General features: G+C 45.5%; 2 protein-coding genes across 11 annotated transcripts in view; both read right to left on the reverse strand.

Moving 5' to 3' along the window:
• Nucleotides 1-15,277, reverse strand: part of p4ha1a (prolyl 4-hydroxylase, alpha polypeptide I a) — a 36,430-nt gene extending 21,153 nt beyond the window's left edge. For 3 of the 10 annotated variants that reach the window (XM_044178199.1, XM_044178204.1, XM_044178205.1), the window contains exons 1-8: nt 10,898-11,006; nt 8,632-8,715; nt 7,336-7,432; nt 5,262-5,413; nt 4,900-5,037; nt 2,094-2,348; nt 734-924; nt 474-650 (exon numbers count right to left, since the gene is read on the reverse strand). In XM_044178199.1, the coding sequence (XP_044034134.1) occupies nt 474-650; nt 734-924; nt 2,094-2,348; nt 4,900-5,037; nt 5,262-5,413; nt 7,336-7,432; nt 8,632-8,710 (1,089 nt within the window). In that variant the 5' untranslated portion in view covers nt 8,711-8,715; nt 10,898-11,006. Of the gene's footprint in view, nt 1-473; nt 651-733; nt 925-2,093; nt 2,349-4,899; nt 5,038-5,261; nt 5,414-5,570; nt 6,255-7,335; nt 7,433-8,631; nt 8,716-10,892; nt 11,152-12,606 lie in introns of those variants that run through there. The other 7 variants (XM_044178201.1, XM_044178208.1, XM_044178198.1 and 4 more) reach the window with 5 other exon arrangements.
• rab40b (RAB40B, member RAS oncogene family) overlaps nt 12,539-15,447 on the reverse strand; it is a 27,601-nt gene continuing 24,692 nt past the window's right edge. Inside the window, exon 6 of the mRNA XM_044178238.1 lies at nt 12,539-15,447. This exon is cut by the window's right edge and continues 180 nt beyond it. Coding sequence (XP_044034173.1) covers nt 15,329-15,447 — 119 coding nt within the window. The 3' untranslated portion in view covers nt 12,539-15,328.

Here is a 15,447-nt window from a genome sequence, read left to right on the forward strand (position 1 = left end):
AACTAGTAACGAAAGCTGTCAGATAAAAGTAGTGGAGTATAAAGTACAATACGTCCCTCTGAAATGTAGTGGAGTAGAAGTATAAAGTAGCAAAAGATGGAAATACTCGTACAAGTACCTCAATATTGTACTTATGTACGAGTACTTGAGTAAATATACTCAGTTACTTTCCACCACTGCTCACTGTGTAATCATTAGTTTTCAGTAAAGTATTTGTTAGTTGAATAGTTTGTCTGAAATTACAACAGTTAGCTAGCTAGCTAGCTAATGAAGCTAACATTAGCTTCATCAGTTGGTTGAAATGCTGTCTACGGCTAGGTTTTAATGTTCCCATATATTCATATACTGTAGGTAGTAAGCTAGTTAGTTAAAAAACATTGTTCCACAGCTCTACTAGCGTTCAGAAACTCCACAGGGAACCTTTCACAGAAGCAAACTGTTTCTTTACCGACTGAGTTGATATTTTGACTCACCCTGGGTTTGGCCAGCTCCTTCACCTTCTCGATCTCCTTGTCCGTCACGATGTTGTGGTATCGGACGATGCGGGGGCGGTCCCACTCGTCTTCCTGCTTCACCGGACCGATCACGTATTTCGGGTGGCGATTGTTGTCATAGTAACGGCAGAAGAGGCGGCTCTGCCTGCGAGGAGTCTGACAGAAAAGACAAGCAGGATGACTTTGATGATATCTAACAGACGTGTGTGTTTAAGTGTTTGTTTCCCGTCTCTCCTCACCATCCTGAGGCCCTCGCCGCGACACAGCTGTTCGTACTTCTTCCTCTCTAGCTGGTAATCGTCAGGCCGACCCTTCTTCTGTCTCCCCTCAGTCTCCTCCTCCTCCTCTTCTTTCTCCTCCACCTTCTTCTGTTTCGCCAGCTGATACTCAAAGTACTTCAGGTTACCATTGGCTCGCTGGTGTGTAGGGTCTAACCAGGGAGAATCATAATCCAGGTCCGTCAGACACAAAGACCAAAGCTCAAGATAGAAATAAATTCTGTTATCGTCCTTATTTTACCTCTGTTGGCAGCTTTTGTGGGTTTTTAACGAACAAACACAATTAATGAGTAAGTATGTTCCCACAGTGATGCAGACTGAAATTGTTTAACTTCATATTTGTGATCAAATCTTGTTTAAAGAGGACAGTTGATCTGTTCACACCAGGCTACAGTACAAAAAACCTATCAACAAAAATCTAACTACACTAAGTCATTGGACAGTCTTGCTAGCAGTGATGCAGTACTGAGCTAAATGCCTACATCAGCATATTTAGCAGGTATAATGTTCACCATCTTAGTTAGCGTGTTAGCATGCTAGCATTAGCTAATCAGCAGTAAGCACAGAGTGCAGCTGAGGCTGATGGGAGCGCCATCAGCTCTGCAGGTGTTTGGTCAGAAACCAAAGTGTCGGACGCGTTAACATGTCGACCTGATGGTGGCGCTAGATGGAAAGTCAGAGGATCAGCAGAGTTATTACAGTTCATCCTGAGGGGAGCATGAACGATGAAGCACGTCTCATCACAGTCCAGCAGCTGCTGAGGTTTCAGTCTGGACCAAAAAGGTGAACATCACCAAAACCAGAGGACCAGAGGATATACTGTACAAACTTTCATGCCTACATATATCTTTTAAAATGGAGTGCTTATGTAATAATAATAATAATAATAATAATAATGATAATAATAACTTTGCCAGGTGCATCACTATTTCCCACTGTCTTAAGAAACAGTTGTATGCATGGGTCCCATTTTCTGTACAGGTGCGCACGTTTGTCAGTCACGTTGGTTTTTATTAATTACCAACTTTTCTGTGGGAAGTAGTGTACACATCTGTCAAGCCCGTTGCAAAGTTATTAAAGAGGCCCCCAGAGTTTCATTAATATTCCAGCACCTCGCACAGAACAGCCATTTTATCTCGCTTCATCTTTATGTCTTGCAGACGGGAGCAACACTACAGGAAACAAGTCCTAATACTGCTCACGCTCGTTTTTGTGCTGCCCTTTAATATATTATTCATACTGAGCGGACCACCTGTCACATCCGATCGAAGGATCTGAACACAAGCTGTTTGGATAACCAAAATCATGTCATGTGACTGACCGAGCTCCAGCAGCCTCTTTGTGAAGTCCAGCGCTCTCTCCAGCCCCCCCTGCTGGTAGACGGAGTAGCTCAGGTAGTCCAGGATGGCCACAGCGTCCACGGTGCTGGACGTCTCTCCCTGATCCAGCTGCTTCAGGGCCTGAACCATCCACAGCTCCGTGTGGTAGTAGTCTGCGTCCGAGTACGCCACCTTCCCGAGGTCGTAGCAGTCGTCGACAGTCAGAACGCTCCGGTGTGAGGCGGCCAAGGACGAGCCTGAGCAGGCGAGAGAGCGGGAGAAAACTGAGGCTGGGATTAAGATTGAACATGACCGTACCGTCCTGCCTGAGTCTATTTTTCCTCACTTTAAATTCTCTATTTGCCTTTTTCCACAACAGAAAACTCTTCCAGGAACATTATTAGGAACTCTTCTAGATCTTTACAGAGGTTTCAACCATAAGACCAGGGTCTATATTTAGTTCCTGGCTCCAAAAAAGTCCCTGATCTGGCTGTGAGAGTCCCTGGTGGCCCAGGAACTACCTGTGTGCAGCACTCGAACAGTAGGACCAAATCTCGCGGTCTTCACCTGGGATGGAGTTTGTAGCGAGATGCAGTAGAAAGCTCCAGAGAAAGGTTAGTAAGTGGCCGCTGAGTTAAGACTGTTTTTTATCAAACTAAGAAAAAAAAAAGGAGTGAGTGAAACACTTAATTCTGTTTGTTAAAAGTCAAAAAACTTTTATGTACTAAAGCATAAAAATAATTCTAAAACACATTATCAGGTATTCTGGCATATTTTTAGTTGAACTAATTTGCCAAAATAAACAAAAAGGGTCTCGGTCCAACTGATCTAGTCTTCGTGGCTCTTCAGATCCAGTGGAGACACAAACAAGAGGAGCTGGTTTCACAACTTAAAACTAAAAGTCTGACTTCAGATAGACGTCTAAAGCTGTCACATTCAATTCAATTTTATTTATATGGCGCCAATTCATAACAGAAGTTATCTCATTGCACTTTTCCTCTAGAGCGGGTCCAGACCGAACTCTTTATAATATTATTTACAGAGACCCAACAAATCCCACCGTGAGCAAGCACTTGGCCACAGCGGCGAGGAAAAACTTCCTTTAAGAGGCAGAAACCTCGAGCAGAACCAGACTCAGGGGGGGCGGCCATCTATTCACATTCACCCTTCACTATCTTAAGTAGCACTAATTTGCTATGAATTCTGGGTAAAGTCAGGTCAGCGGGTGTCACAGATTGTTACTACTGAAAGACTGGTCCACAGCAACACTAGGGCTAATTGTTCGTCTTGTGACATTTTAAGAATAATTACTATCTGCAAACAGTCTTACAACATTTTTCACAGATTGTAAAACCCTCTGAGTCAAATTTGTGATTTTGGGCTGTATAAATAAAGTTAGCTCGACAATATTCTTGTGTTATAATCAGAACCAACTTTAAAAACTAGCTGAATGCGTCTATTTTCTGTAAGTGAATAACAGAACCTAACTTCATTCTCTAAATATTACAACTCTTTCCTCAAAATATTATAACTTCATTACCTATATTCAGACTTTTTTCTTGTAAAATTATAACAATATGCTCGTATTATTATGACTTTTTCGCAAAATGTGATCTAATAATCTGTTGTAATTTTAATTTCTCACTGCCCTGACATCACCCCCGACGGCCCTCCTGACGGCCCCCCTGACGGCCCCCCTGACGGCCCTCCCGACGGCCCTCCCGACGGCCCTCCCGACGTCACCCCGACGGCCCTCCCGACGGCCCCCCTGACGTCACCCCGACGGCCCTCCCGACGGCCCCCCTGACGTCACCCCGACGGCCCTCCTGGCGCCCCCTGACGCCCTCCCTGACGGCCCCCGACGCCCCCTGACGCCACCCCGACGCCTCCCGACGCCCCCTGACGCCACCCCGACGCCCTCCTGACGGCCCCCTGACGTCCTCCTGACGCGCCCCGACGCCCCCTGACGCCACCCCGACGCCCCCTCCCGACGCCCCTGACGTCACCCCGACGCCCTCCCGACGCCCCCTGACGCCACCCCGACGCCCTCCCGACGCCCCTGACGCCACCCCGACGCCCTCCTGACGGCCCCCTGACGCCCCTCCTGACGGCCCCCGACGCCCCCTGACGCCACCCCGACGCCCCTCCTGACGGCCCCCTGACGCCCTCCTGACGGCCCCCGACGCCCCCTGACGCCACCCCGACGCCCTCCTGACGGCCCCCTGACGCCCCTCCTGACGGCCCCCGACGCCCCCTGACGTCACCCCGACGGCCCTCCTGACGGCCCCTGACGCCACCCCGACGCCCTCCTGACGGCCCCTGACGCCACCCCGACGCCCCCTGACGCCACCCCGACGGCCTCCTGACGCCCCTGACGCGTCACCCCGACGCCCTGACGCCACCCCGACGCCCCCTGACGCCACCCCGACGCCCCCTGATGGCCACCCCGACGGCCTCCTGATGGCCCCTGACGGCCCTCCTGACGGCCCCCTGACGTCACCCCTGACGGCCCTCCTGACGGCCCCCTGACGCCACCCCGACGGCCCTGGCGCCACCCCTGACGCCCCCTGACGTCACCCCCGACGGCCCCCTGACGCGTCACCCCGACGCCCCCTGACGGCCCCCTGACGGCCCTCCTGACCCCCTGACGCGCCCCGACGGCCCCCGACGCCCTCCTGACGCCCCCTGACGTCACCCCGACGGCCCTCCTGACGGCCCCCCTGACGTCACCCCGACGGCCCCCCTGACGTCACCCCGACGGCCCTCCTGACGGCCCCCCTGACGTCCAGGCCTTGTGGATCTGCTGACCTGGCAGCTTTCCGGTGGAGATGGTGTTGGTGTCCAGCTGGTAGGTGTCCAGCAGCCTCGTCAGAGCTTTGGCGGCTCCCGTCTGGTCGTCATCGTTGGGGAAGTGCTGCCTCTGGATGGTGAGGTTAGAGATGAACACTGAAACGTCACAGAAGAAGAAGAAGAAGAAGAACACACGCGGAGGAACAGTCAGTGTCTCAGGAGATGAAGGACATAATAAATAAATAAATAAATCATGCAACACTGCTCTCTTAGGATGAAGAGCTTTAAGGACTACATCTGTAAGTTTTGTAAATATTGTAATGAAATCTGTGTGTGTGTGTGTGTGTGTGTGTGTGTGTGTGTGTGTGTGTGTGTGGTACCATCAGACATGTCAGTGAGCACCAGGCTCTCCAGCTCCCCCCACTCTGTGTTGAGTCTCTTCATCAGTTTGAAGGCGTTCACCGGGTGTCCCAGGAAACCCTCAGGGTCCTCAGTGGCCGCCGCAGAGAGGACGTCCAGTTTGTCAGCCCATCTGGACGGAGACACACACACACACACAGCTTAACTTCTGACGCAACACAACGTTGGCCAATCAAATACAGACAAACACGCATTCCTGGTGGATTCATTTGTAACGTGGGACTGCGTATTTCTCCTGTGTACATTTTAATTGCGTATTTGTCGCTTACTAGGTGTTGATGATGTACGTTGTCTTGCCATCAGCTCTTACAGATGTCACCAGTTTCTGTAAATTCTTTAGATAAACGTTGTGATCTTTATGTCCCGGTTCAGACGCTGGGTTTTAAGCCTGGTTTTGTTTCAACAAACTTCAACAGAGTTTATTCCAGAGAAAATTGAGTTGCTGCCTCTCAAATGAAGGAGTTCAAATATCTCTGGATAATATGGAAACAGGCGGATCGGTGCGGCGCCAGCAGCAATGCAGCGGCGTACCGGACTGTTGTGGTTCAGAGGGAGCGGAGCTGGAAGGCAAAGCTCTCGATTCACCAGTCGGTCTGCGTTGCAGCCCTCAGCTCCGGTCATGAGCTTTGCGTAGCGACCGAAACAATGAGATCCGAAACGAAAAGACTGGGCTCAGCCTTAGTGAGAGGCTGAGGAGCTCGGAGGAGAGCCGCTGCTCCTTCGTGTTGAAAGGAGCCGGTGGAGGTGGTTCAGCATCTGATCCGGATCCTCCTGGACGCCTTCCCAGAACACGCTGGAGAGATTATACATCTCATCTGGCCTGGCCACCGGGAGGAGCTGGAAAGCGCCGCTGGGGAGAGGGACGTCTGGACTGCCGTGCTGAGCCTGCTGCCACCGCGGCTCGGCCCCGGATAAGAGGCGGAAAACGTCAAATCATCCAATCAGATTCCTGTATCTCTGAATCCTGCCTCAGAGTATTATAAACCCCTTTGCAGCGTTTTGGCGTCTGATAACCCCCCCGTCCTCTAACAGGCGGCAAGTCGCATACACATAGACGTCTGTCGCACTTTCACTCGTTCCTCTGAAAATATATTGCGTTTAACATTTTAACATACTGAGAAACTGATCGTCAGCTAAACATCAGCGTCGAAGCAGGAATTATAAACTAGACCATCACAAGAAACAGGAACGTTGTACCCAAAATGTTCTGACAGTTTCCTCCCCTTTAACTCAATATTTAAAATTGAGTAAAAGCCCAAATGTACATGAAAAGGCTGCATGCTTCTACTGCAATGTGCAGTAGATAGATATAATTATTCTTAAATCACCCCAAACGATCCTCCAGCAGCCGAGTATTTATTGAGGGAGCGCCGGCCGCCTGCCGGTGGCCTTTCTGCCATCTTGTGCAGGAACACTGAAGCTTTTTTAAGTATTTTAGGAATAACGCGCACTGGCAGATCAAAGCTCGGCGAGCAACACTGATCTGTGGTCTGCTGACAGAACTACACCGGAGGCGTCTCTTACGTCACGATGATAATAAAAAATAATAATAATAAAACTTTATTTATAGAGCACTTATCAAAACAAAGTACAAAGTGCTTCACAACAAGAGAAATTAAACACCACAGTGAAAGATGAAATATAAAGAAATAAAATACAAAAATACACAGAAGCAGTAAAATAAACAGTTCAGGTAAAATCAGGATCTGCTTTCAGATAAAAATGTGTTTTGAGACGAGACTTAAACGAAGACTCTGACTCAGACAGCCTGATGTCTTCGGGCAGGTTGATCCAGAGCCTCGGGGCCCTGATGGCCAAAGCTCTGTCCCCCTTAGTTTCCATCCTGGACTCAGGAACAGACAGGAGACCCCTGCCCGAAGATCTCAGACTACGTGAAGGTTCATAAGGGATTACAAGGTCTAAAATATAATCTGGGGCCATGAAGAGCCTTAAAAGTAATCAACAAGATCTTAAAATCAGTCCTGAAACCAACAGGGAGCCGATGTCAAGAGGTGCACCGGAGACGTCTCTTACTTTTTAATCTGCTCCAGTTTGCTCTCCTCCGCTCGGATGTAGTCCTTCAGGGAGGTGACCAGGTCCTTCTCCGTGAACAGCAGGTCAGTCATGTGACCTGAGAACACACACACACACACACACTCGAACCAGTTAGTTTGGTTTGTGGTGATTTAAACTCAAAATAACATTAAAAGGGCGAGTTCACCCGAGTTACAACAAACATATTTTTAACTAATAACGATCTCATTATCAGTTCATCTGTAGATCGTTTTCTCGAATGACGGAGAGAAGAAACGATTTCAACGTGACGTCTTCAGATTACAGTTTAAAACCCCAAAATATTCAGTTTGCAATGATAGAAAAACAGTCAGTGAATTTTTGGGCGTTTTTGCTTAAAACAATGACTTAAGACATTAATCAAGTATCAGAATTGTTCCTGTTCATCGATCAACTAATCGATTATTCGTTTCAGCTCGACTCTTGCAGATAGTTTTGGTTTTATTTGTCCGCGTTTTGAGATTTCTGCCTCCGGCCGAACACAAAGGAGGCGAACGGACGCTTTAAACACAACCAAACGTGAGTCAGTCTTCTTCTATGAAACATGCAGTTCAGTGCTGGGAAACCCCTCGGTTGTGTTCTTGTATCGGGTTCATTTATTCATTCATTTCCACCTTCAGCGGAAGACTCATCCTCCCACAATGCACCACAGAGCGCCACAGGAAGTCCTTCCTGCCTGTGGCCATCAGACTCTTTAACTCCTCCCTCTAAGTGTCAGTCTGTATGACCCGAAGTCACTAAACTGGACATTGATCATTAACATCTCTGCCATAATTAATAAGAATTGTGCAATATTCTGCGTTAATACTCCCGTGCAATATTAGTTTTCCCATGTTAGTTTTTCTTATTTATTGTATTGATACTATATACCTCTATTACTCTCGACAGTACCTCCGCTTATTATTACTATTACATGTTTGGTGACACTGTATTTTATACTGTACTTCATCATCAACCAGTAAACCCACTTGGTACTTAATGTATTTTCTGACCTGTTTTTATAGTTTTATAGTGTATTATATTGTTTGCTAGTACTTTCTCCTGTGTGCACTGACGTAAAGACGAGCTGCTGTAACAAAGAGTTTCCCTTCGGGGATCAATAAAGGATTTCTGATTCTGATTAAGAAGAAGGCGTGAGCGCTGTCTCCGAACCTCTGCAGCAGTTTACAGGTGCTTCCTGTTACATTTCTTTCTTAAATCCACGGAGGGAAGCAGAGGAGGACGATGTTTGAAAGGCCAGGAGGGAAACAAACTCACCGATGGAGGTGAAGAAGTCATTGTGAGCCGAGGAGCAGGTGAAGAGGAGGACGTGGATCAACAAGCAGCAGAAAGCCATCCAGCCTGCAGAGAGAGATCCGACGTCAGCGGGCAGAAACACAGCGACGGCGAGACGAAGGGTCAAACATCGGGAATGCACGTCAAACCTCAGCGCCTTCACGGCACCGAGAACAATCTGTGTCTGATCGGATCCTGGTTCAAATCAGAAGTTTCAGATTTTATGTTTCAGAGGCGAAGATTTTACATGGCTGCCAGTGTTTAGACGACATTTAACTTCTTTAATTCAATGGAAAGTAAGTGTTTGTGGTTTACAAACGTTTTGACTGAAGCTGAAACAATTGATCAGTTAGCCGACAAAGTTTCTGCAACTGTTTTTCTAATAATACGTTATTTTTCATAAATAATGGCTGATCGTTCCTGTTGGGTTTTGGACCGTTGGTCGGACAAAACAAGAAAGCTCTAGACGTTATCCTGGATTTCCACCATTTTCTGACGTTGTGTAGAACAATTAAAGAATGATGCACCTGAACACATCATCAGCGATGTGTCCTGGGGTCACTGGGGGTCACTGTCATCATCAGACGCCCTCGCCCTCGCCCCGGCAACAACAACGTTTAAAAATATAATCCTGTTAACTGGGCTGATACTGGGGTTTAATCACATAAATATTAGTAATAACTTTGTCCCCCTCTAACATAATCAAGGTTATATCACCACAGCGCTTCACGCTATTTTTATTTCCTTGATCAAATAATAATATATACACACAGAGGTGTGCAAAAGTGTTTGCCCCCTTCCTGATTTCTTATTTTTTTTTGCATGTTTGTCACTTAAATGTTTCAGATCATCAAACAAATTTAAATATTAGTCAAAGATAACACAAGTAAACACAAAATGCAGTTTTTAAATGAAGGTTGTTATTATTAAAGGGAAAACTAAATCCAAACCTACATGGCCCTGTGTGGAAAAGCGTGACAAACTAAACAAAATAAGAAATCAGGAAGGCAAACACTTTTTCACACTACTGTGTGTGTGTGTGTGTGTGTGTGTGTGAGAGAATGGTCTAATTGTTTAGTCAGTAAAATGTCAGAAAACCGTTAAAAACACGAATCACGAGTTCTGCGAGTCCAAACTGACGTCTTCATTCGATTGTTTTGTCGGAGCAACACGACAAAACCCAAAGATGTTCGGTTTACTGAGATAAAACAGAGAAAAGCAGCAACTCGTCACAGTTCAGAGACCGAAACCAGGAAATGTTTGACTTAATTAATTAATTGGTAATCAGAGATGCTGCTGATTAATACCCAGCTTCTCACATGTGGGGATTTTCTGCTTCTCTCACTTTTATATAATTGCAAATCAATCAATCAATCCACAATTTATTTTAGTATTAATCCCAACAATTCAATGAAAAGTATGTAAAATATAACATAAGGAACAAATCGCACTAAATTACAAACCGACCTCTGCACACACACTATATTGCTGATGTTACTGTGTTGTCTTTATTGATGAGACAAATATTCTCACTTCAGTACTGCAAACCTTTTTTAAAAAGTCTGACTTTTTATTAAGCTTTTTATCCAGATCAGCTGCTTTTCCTTTCTCCTGTTTCTAACCTTACATGTTGTGTGTTTTATTGTTGATTTAACGGCTAATTTAACATCTGATACACTGGCACGTATACCTGACATTAATTAATTAATTAATAATAATAATAATAACAATAATGAGTTACATCCGGGTTTTACTGCCTTCCGGAAACCGGCTTCCTTACATTTGCTCTCCAGTCTCTGTATTTCTTACACCTGGGGTCAGGTTTGAGTGTAACACCTGGGGTCAGGTTTGAGTGTAACACCTGCTGTTGGCTGTTTAACGTTGTTCCTGATTACTTGCTGTTTTATGGCAGAAGTTAAATCAAACCAGCCTTCACTTAGTCACAGTTTCAGGCCCCGAACTGAACCTTTAACGTCACATTAACCCCAAAAACAGTGAATATTAGGAGAAGTGTGTCACAGATATATGACCGTCGACCTGACTGCCGTTACCGCCGGTTCACCGGGTCAGACACGGCCGGTAACGGAGCTGTTTTATGGGAACCCCCTGTGGTAACGTGGTGAAAGCAGCGGAGGAAATTTCTGGATAAACCCGAGACCTACAAGCCACGAATAGTTAACGAGTTTCTGGTTAATTTCGTGCGGCCGCTACGGGCACAAACAGGACGTGGCGGCGGTCTTTACCGTACCAATCCCCGGAGGAGCGCTGTGAAAACTGGAAATCCCTGGTCGGATTCAACCGCAGCCCTCAAAATCCCCAAAATCCCTCTTCTGTTGCTCAAGAGTCAAGCTAGCAACAAGAAATACAACAACAACAACACCTCCTCTTCCTCCTGCTCTTCTTCTTCTTCTTCTTCCAAAATGGCGGCCAACGGCTGTACCGCCACTTGCTGGACCGGAGTGCGGATCCGGAGACAAGACTTTCTCTGCGGATGGAAAGCGTCTGCTTCGTGGACGGATAATAATAATAATAATAATAATAATAATAATGATAATAATAATAATAATAATAATAATAATAATAAGAAGAAGAAGAAGAAGAATTAGAAAGGTCTTTTCACACATAAATGGTCACATGGCTTTCATATTATTTATTTTCAAAGCTTTGATTGGACCAACCAGAACAAAAAGGGGGGCTACAGTCTGCCGCGTCAGCCCCTGGTTCCCCTGGTTCGTGTTGATTTGGTTAAACACACATTCATTTAAAAGTATAAACAGATGAGACAGGTGACGTTAATTAAAGCTGCACCGACGTGAATCCACAACTGACCGTTAGACAAGCCCCGCCCCCAAACAGTGACTGTCCAATCAAAGCTTAGCATGGCAACAGGTGTGTCAAACTAGAGATTCTCAACACTTTTTTTTTTTTTTTTTTTTAAATCACCTCTACACAATCAAAAATACAAGAGGAAAGGTGTAAGGAATGGATTAAACAGTTTGTTTATCTGCCGTAACGTGAGCTGCTAACGTTAGCATGCCCGGCTAACTAGCTTAACTTACTATCTACAGTAGTAACCCAGCCTTACTAGCGTTAACATATCATTAGCTAACCACAATTATAATGTGGGGATACAGGGCTAACTAGCTCCAACCTGCAGTACGAGCCTCAGTCTGTTAGCATGTACCGCAGCCATCTTGTGCATATTTAATTAAGCAAAGTTTACGTTTAAAAACAAATCAGCCGCAGACATTAAAAACTACGCTGGAGACAGCATTTCCAACCGACTCGCGTAGGCCTTAATTAGCTAGCTAGCTGCCAGCGACAGTCAACAAAACGGTCTTCTGTCTCAAATCGAGGACACGCTGTTTTAAAAAATGACCGCGAGTTTCGAACTCTATAAACTCCATAACATTTACAACGTGACATTTATATGTGTTGCTTAATTTGCACTTCACAAGAACTTAATTCTTCAATTAAAAAGGTGCAAATTCACTCCAAACATGTAGATAATTAATGGATTAATTAATAGATTGTAACTAATAGATTGTATATTTTTTAAAGTTTTATATGCATGAACAAACGTTCTTGGTCATTTTTTACTCTTAAAACCCCCTTAAACCATGCACATAATCTATTAAAATGCCTTAATATATTACAGTCCATAAATTAAACATTATTATTAACTGTGGCAACAAGATTAGCTAATATTAGCCACCACGAGCTACTGGTCAAACCAGACCAAGAAAGCTTGTATCTGCACCCTGTATCCGTTCATACATTCAAAATATCTTCCATCGTTATTAAATGGTGGATTTTTGAGGTAAAAAATTAAGATATTTGGTTTCATAGTTTTACAGAGCTCTAACCGCAGGAAGTACAAACCAGACACTCACGGTGGGCAACGTTTATTGTAAAGGTGCATCTTATTAAACATTGATAAACAGTGCAAAAACACACCTTTCTGTTCCGCGACCTCCTCCGGCAGCGGCAGGTGAGTCTTTGGTGTTACTCGGGAAAAATATAACGTCACTTTACACTGAAAACAGATACAAACCCCACAAGTTATCAGTTATCATTGTATCAAACAGTCATATTTACAATACGTACAAATATTGTACATGAAGAAGAAGAAGAAGAGGAGCGAGGTTTATATCAGACACGCAGATTTAAGTCTTATCGTGGATTTCAGTACGTTGTGCAAAAATACAGTGTCCAAAGTGCTTGTCTGTACAGATATACGTGTCGGCGTTGTAGAAAACATCCTGAAGAAGAAGCCGCACGACCGTGAACGCAACAACTCGTCAGAGGAAAAATCCCCCTGCGGTTAAACGTCAATAATCAGATCAGTCTGTGAGAATCGCCGCCTTCCTCCCTGCAGGTATTTCGTCATTCGGCTTCTCCGGTTTGTGATTCCTTAAGACGAGAGTCAAAAACACGCTGCTCATAGTCAAAGAGCAGTTTAAAAAGCCCTGCTTTCCGTTAGTACGGCCGCAGGGATATTCTGACAACATAGTTGTAACTTTTGCAACATGAGAGTAAGTCGACGTTATGAGATACCAATCAAGTATGTGACTTCGTTACAGTCTCATAATACTGACTTAATGTCTCACGACATGTCGTACGTTACGATTGAATCGGGTGGATGTGTTTGTTTTAGTATTTCCTGACTGTCCATATATTCTGTACACGTAAAGTTTTTAGTCGTAATATTTCACCTTTTTAATTTTGCTTTTATTTCTCAAACTGTGACTTTTTCTCGTACAATTTTGGATTTTATTCTCAAAAGTTTACGCCTTTTTTTCGTCACAGCATTACGCCTTTTGCTAAAAATATTTCAACTTTATTCTCCAAATCTCAGATTTGGCCAATCGACCAGTCTGTCGCACTGGTGAACTGATGAACACCGGTTTAAAAAAAAGAAGTCGTCCTCGCTCCTTCCTGTGGACACCGTCGATGTGGACACGATGTCACTTCCTCTGCGATGGGACAGTTATCCACGAGATAAAGGAAAACAAAAACAACAAAACAGACCCAGAAATGCAACAAACGTCACCAAACAGCTATTTTGTTTTAAACAGCGTTTCAGATGAATGTTTTGTCCATATAAAGTTCATCAGCAAGTTTTTCAAAAGCAGCACATTTCAGAGAAAGCTCGACTTTCAGCCGGTTATGTACAGAGATCCAAAGTCTCCTCCCCGTCCCGTCCCGTCTCGGTTGGCGTTCACTGCTCGGAGACGGTTTCTGTCATTTGTCTTTGTGGAAAAGCTAAAACTTGATATTGAGGTTTGGAGTATTTACTGCTGTGCTGACGATAAAATCTGAATACCTCGTTACTTTAAACAAAGATAAAACAACTAATTATAATATAATAACGCGTGTTTTAGCCACAGGCACGCTATCAGAGTCTTACTGGAGCTGTTTTATTACTTAGTGGCTGAAACCTGATCCTGCCTCACACAACATGTGGATTCAAAAAGTCTGGGTCCAGTATGAGACGGAGTAAAGAACATGTGACCTAAATCCAGCTCTTTTACAGTCACGCCAGAATCTAAAGCGTAGAAATTTCACGGCAAAATAAATTAATCTGAATAGAAGCGACGCAATGATCGGATTCGCTCGCGGGGGGGGAGGGGCAAAGTGAATCAAATATTCGTGACGAGTTCAACTTCGGTGAAATCCGACCCGTGAATTCACACCGTTGACCAATGACAAGCCATCTTGATAAAGCTGAGCTCTGATTGGACGGAGAGCCGGAGAGTCCAAAATGGAGGAAGCTATGGTAGCTTATTAGCTATGATGCTAACATCCTGCTCCACAACACAGACCTGGTTCACTCACAGTTAGGAGACATCATGCCGACACTGCTTTAATACACTGTGGACACTTATTGTCCTGTTGCTAACTAGCTTGCTAACTGACACTTAGCATGGTAGCTAGCTTTGAGAGCCATATTTGACCGTGGCTGTGTCCGAAATCACTCACTGCTCACTATAGTGAGGTCGCCATTTTGTAGTGCTGTCTGAATGTATAGCGGACTCAAAGTATCCCAGAATGCATCGTGAAAAGTAGCGTTCAACCGATGGTCACTAACCAAGCGGTATGTACCATCACGCAGTGCGCTGAAAGAAAGACGACGAGAAAATGACCCGAGGAGTGTTTTTTTAGTGTTTTCTCATGTAGCCGATGAGCTCAGTGTTTAGTCTTCCACACAGGACGCCCTGGACGGCGAGCGGGGACGGACTGGGTGACGATTTCGGACACAGCCCGTGCATACACAACCCCCCTTTATGTAAAGCTGGAAACTTTACATTGAATTATACTGTCCTTCATAAGATGCTGAAATGAAACGAGGTGTTGGGATGTTTCTGCCCAGTACAGCGGCGGGTCGGGCGTCGTTTCTCCGTGAATATGGTCAGAGAGCCGAAGGGCTAACGAAAGAAGGCGTCCGTGAGAAAACACGCCGTCGAGTCGAGGCTAGTTAACAGCGGCTCTCTGCGTTCCTGAGAGTCAAACCGCTGACGTTTCCACTTCCTCCGTCTCTCCTGCTCGTTCATCGCAGTGGCAGGTGTTTGGAGGAAGCGGGTCGCCGCCATCTTCTCAGGTTTCAGAAAACAAAAGACTCATGATTCCCTATATGTTGACAACGGGCGATGGTGCGTTCACGGACACGTCCTGTCCGTTAGGATATTTTGCAGCTGTTTCTGCAGCTCTGTGCAGACGGGCTGAGAGGCGGCGGCCGAATCAGTTTGGGTTTTTTCATCAGCGCCCCTCCGGTCCTCTTGGTGGCGGCGTGGAGAG

This window comes from Siniperca chuatsi, linkage group LG20 (assembly GCF_020085105.1).
Source record: "Siniperca chuatsi isolate FFG_IHB_CAS linkage group LG20, ASM2008510v1, whole genome shotgun sequence".
NCBI classification, from domain to species: Eukaryota; Metazoa; Chordata; class Actinopteri; order Centrarchiformes; family Sinipercidae; genus Siniperca; species Siniperca chuatsi.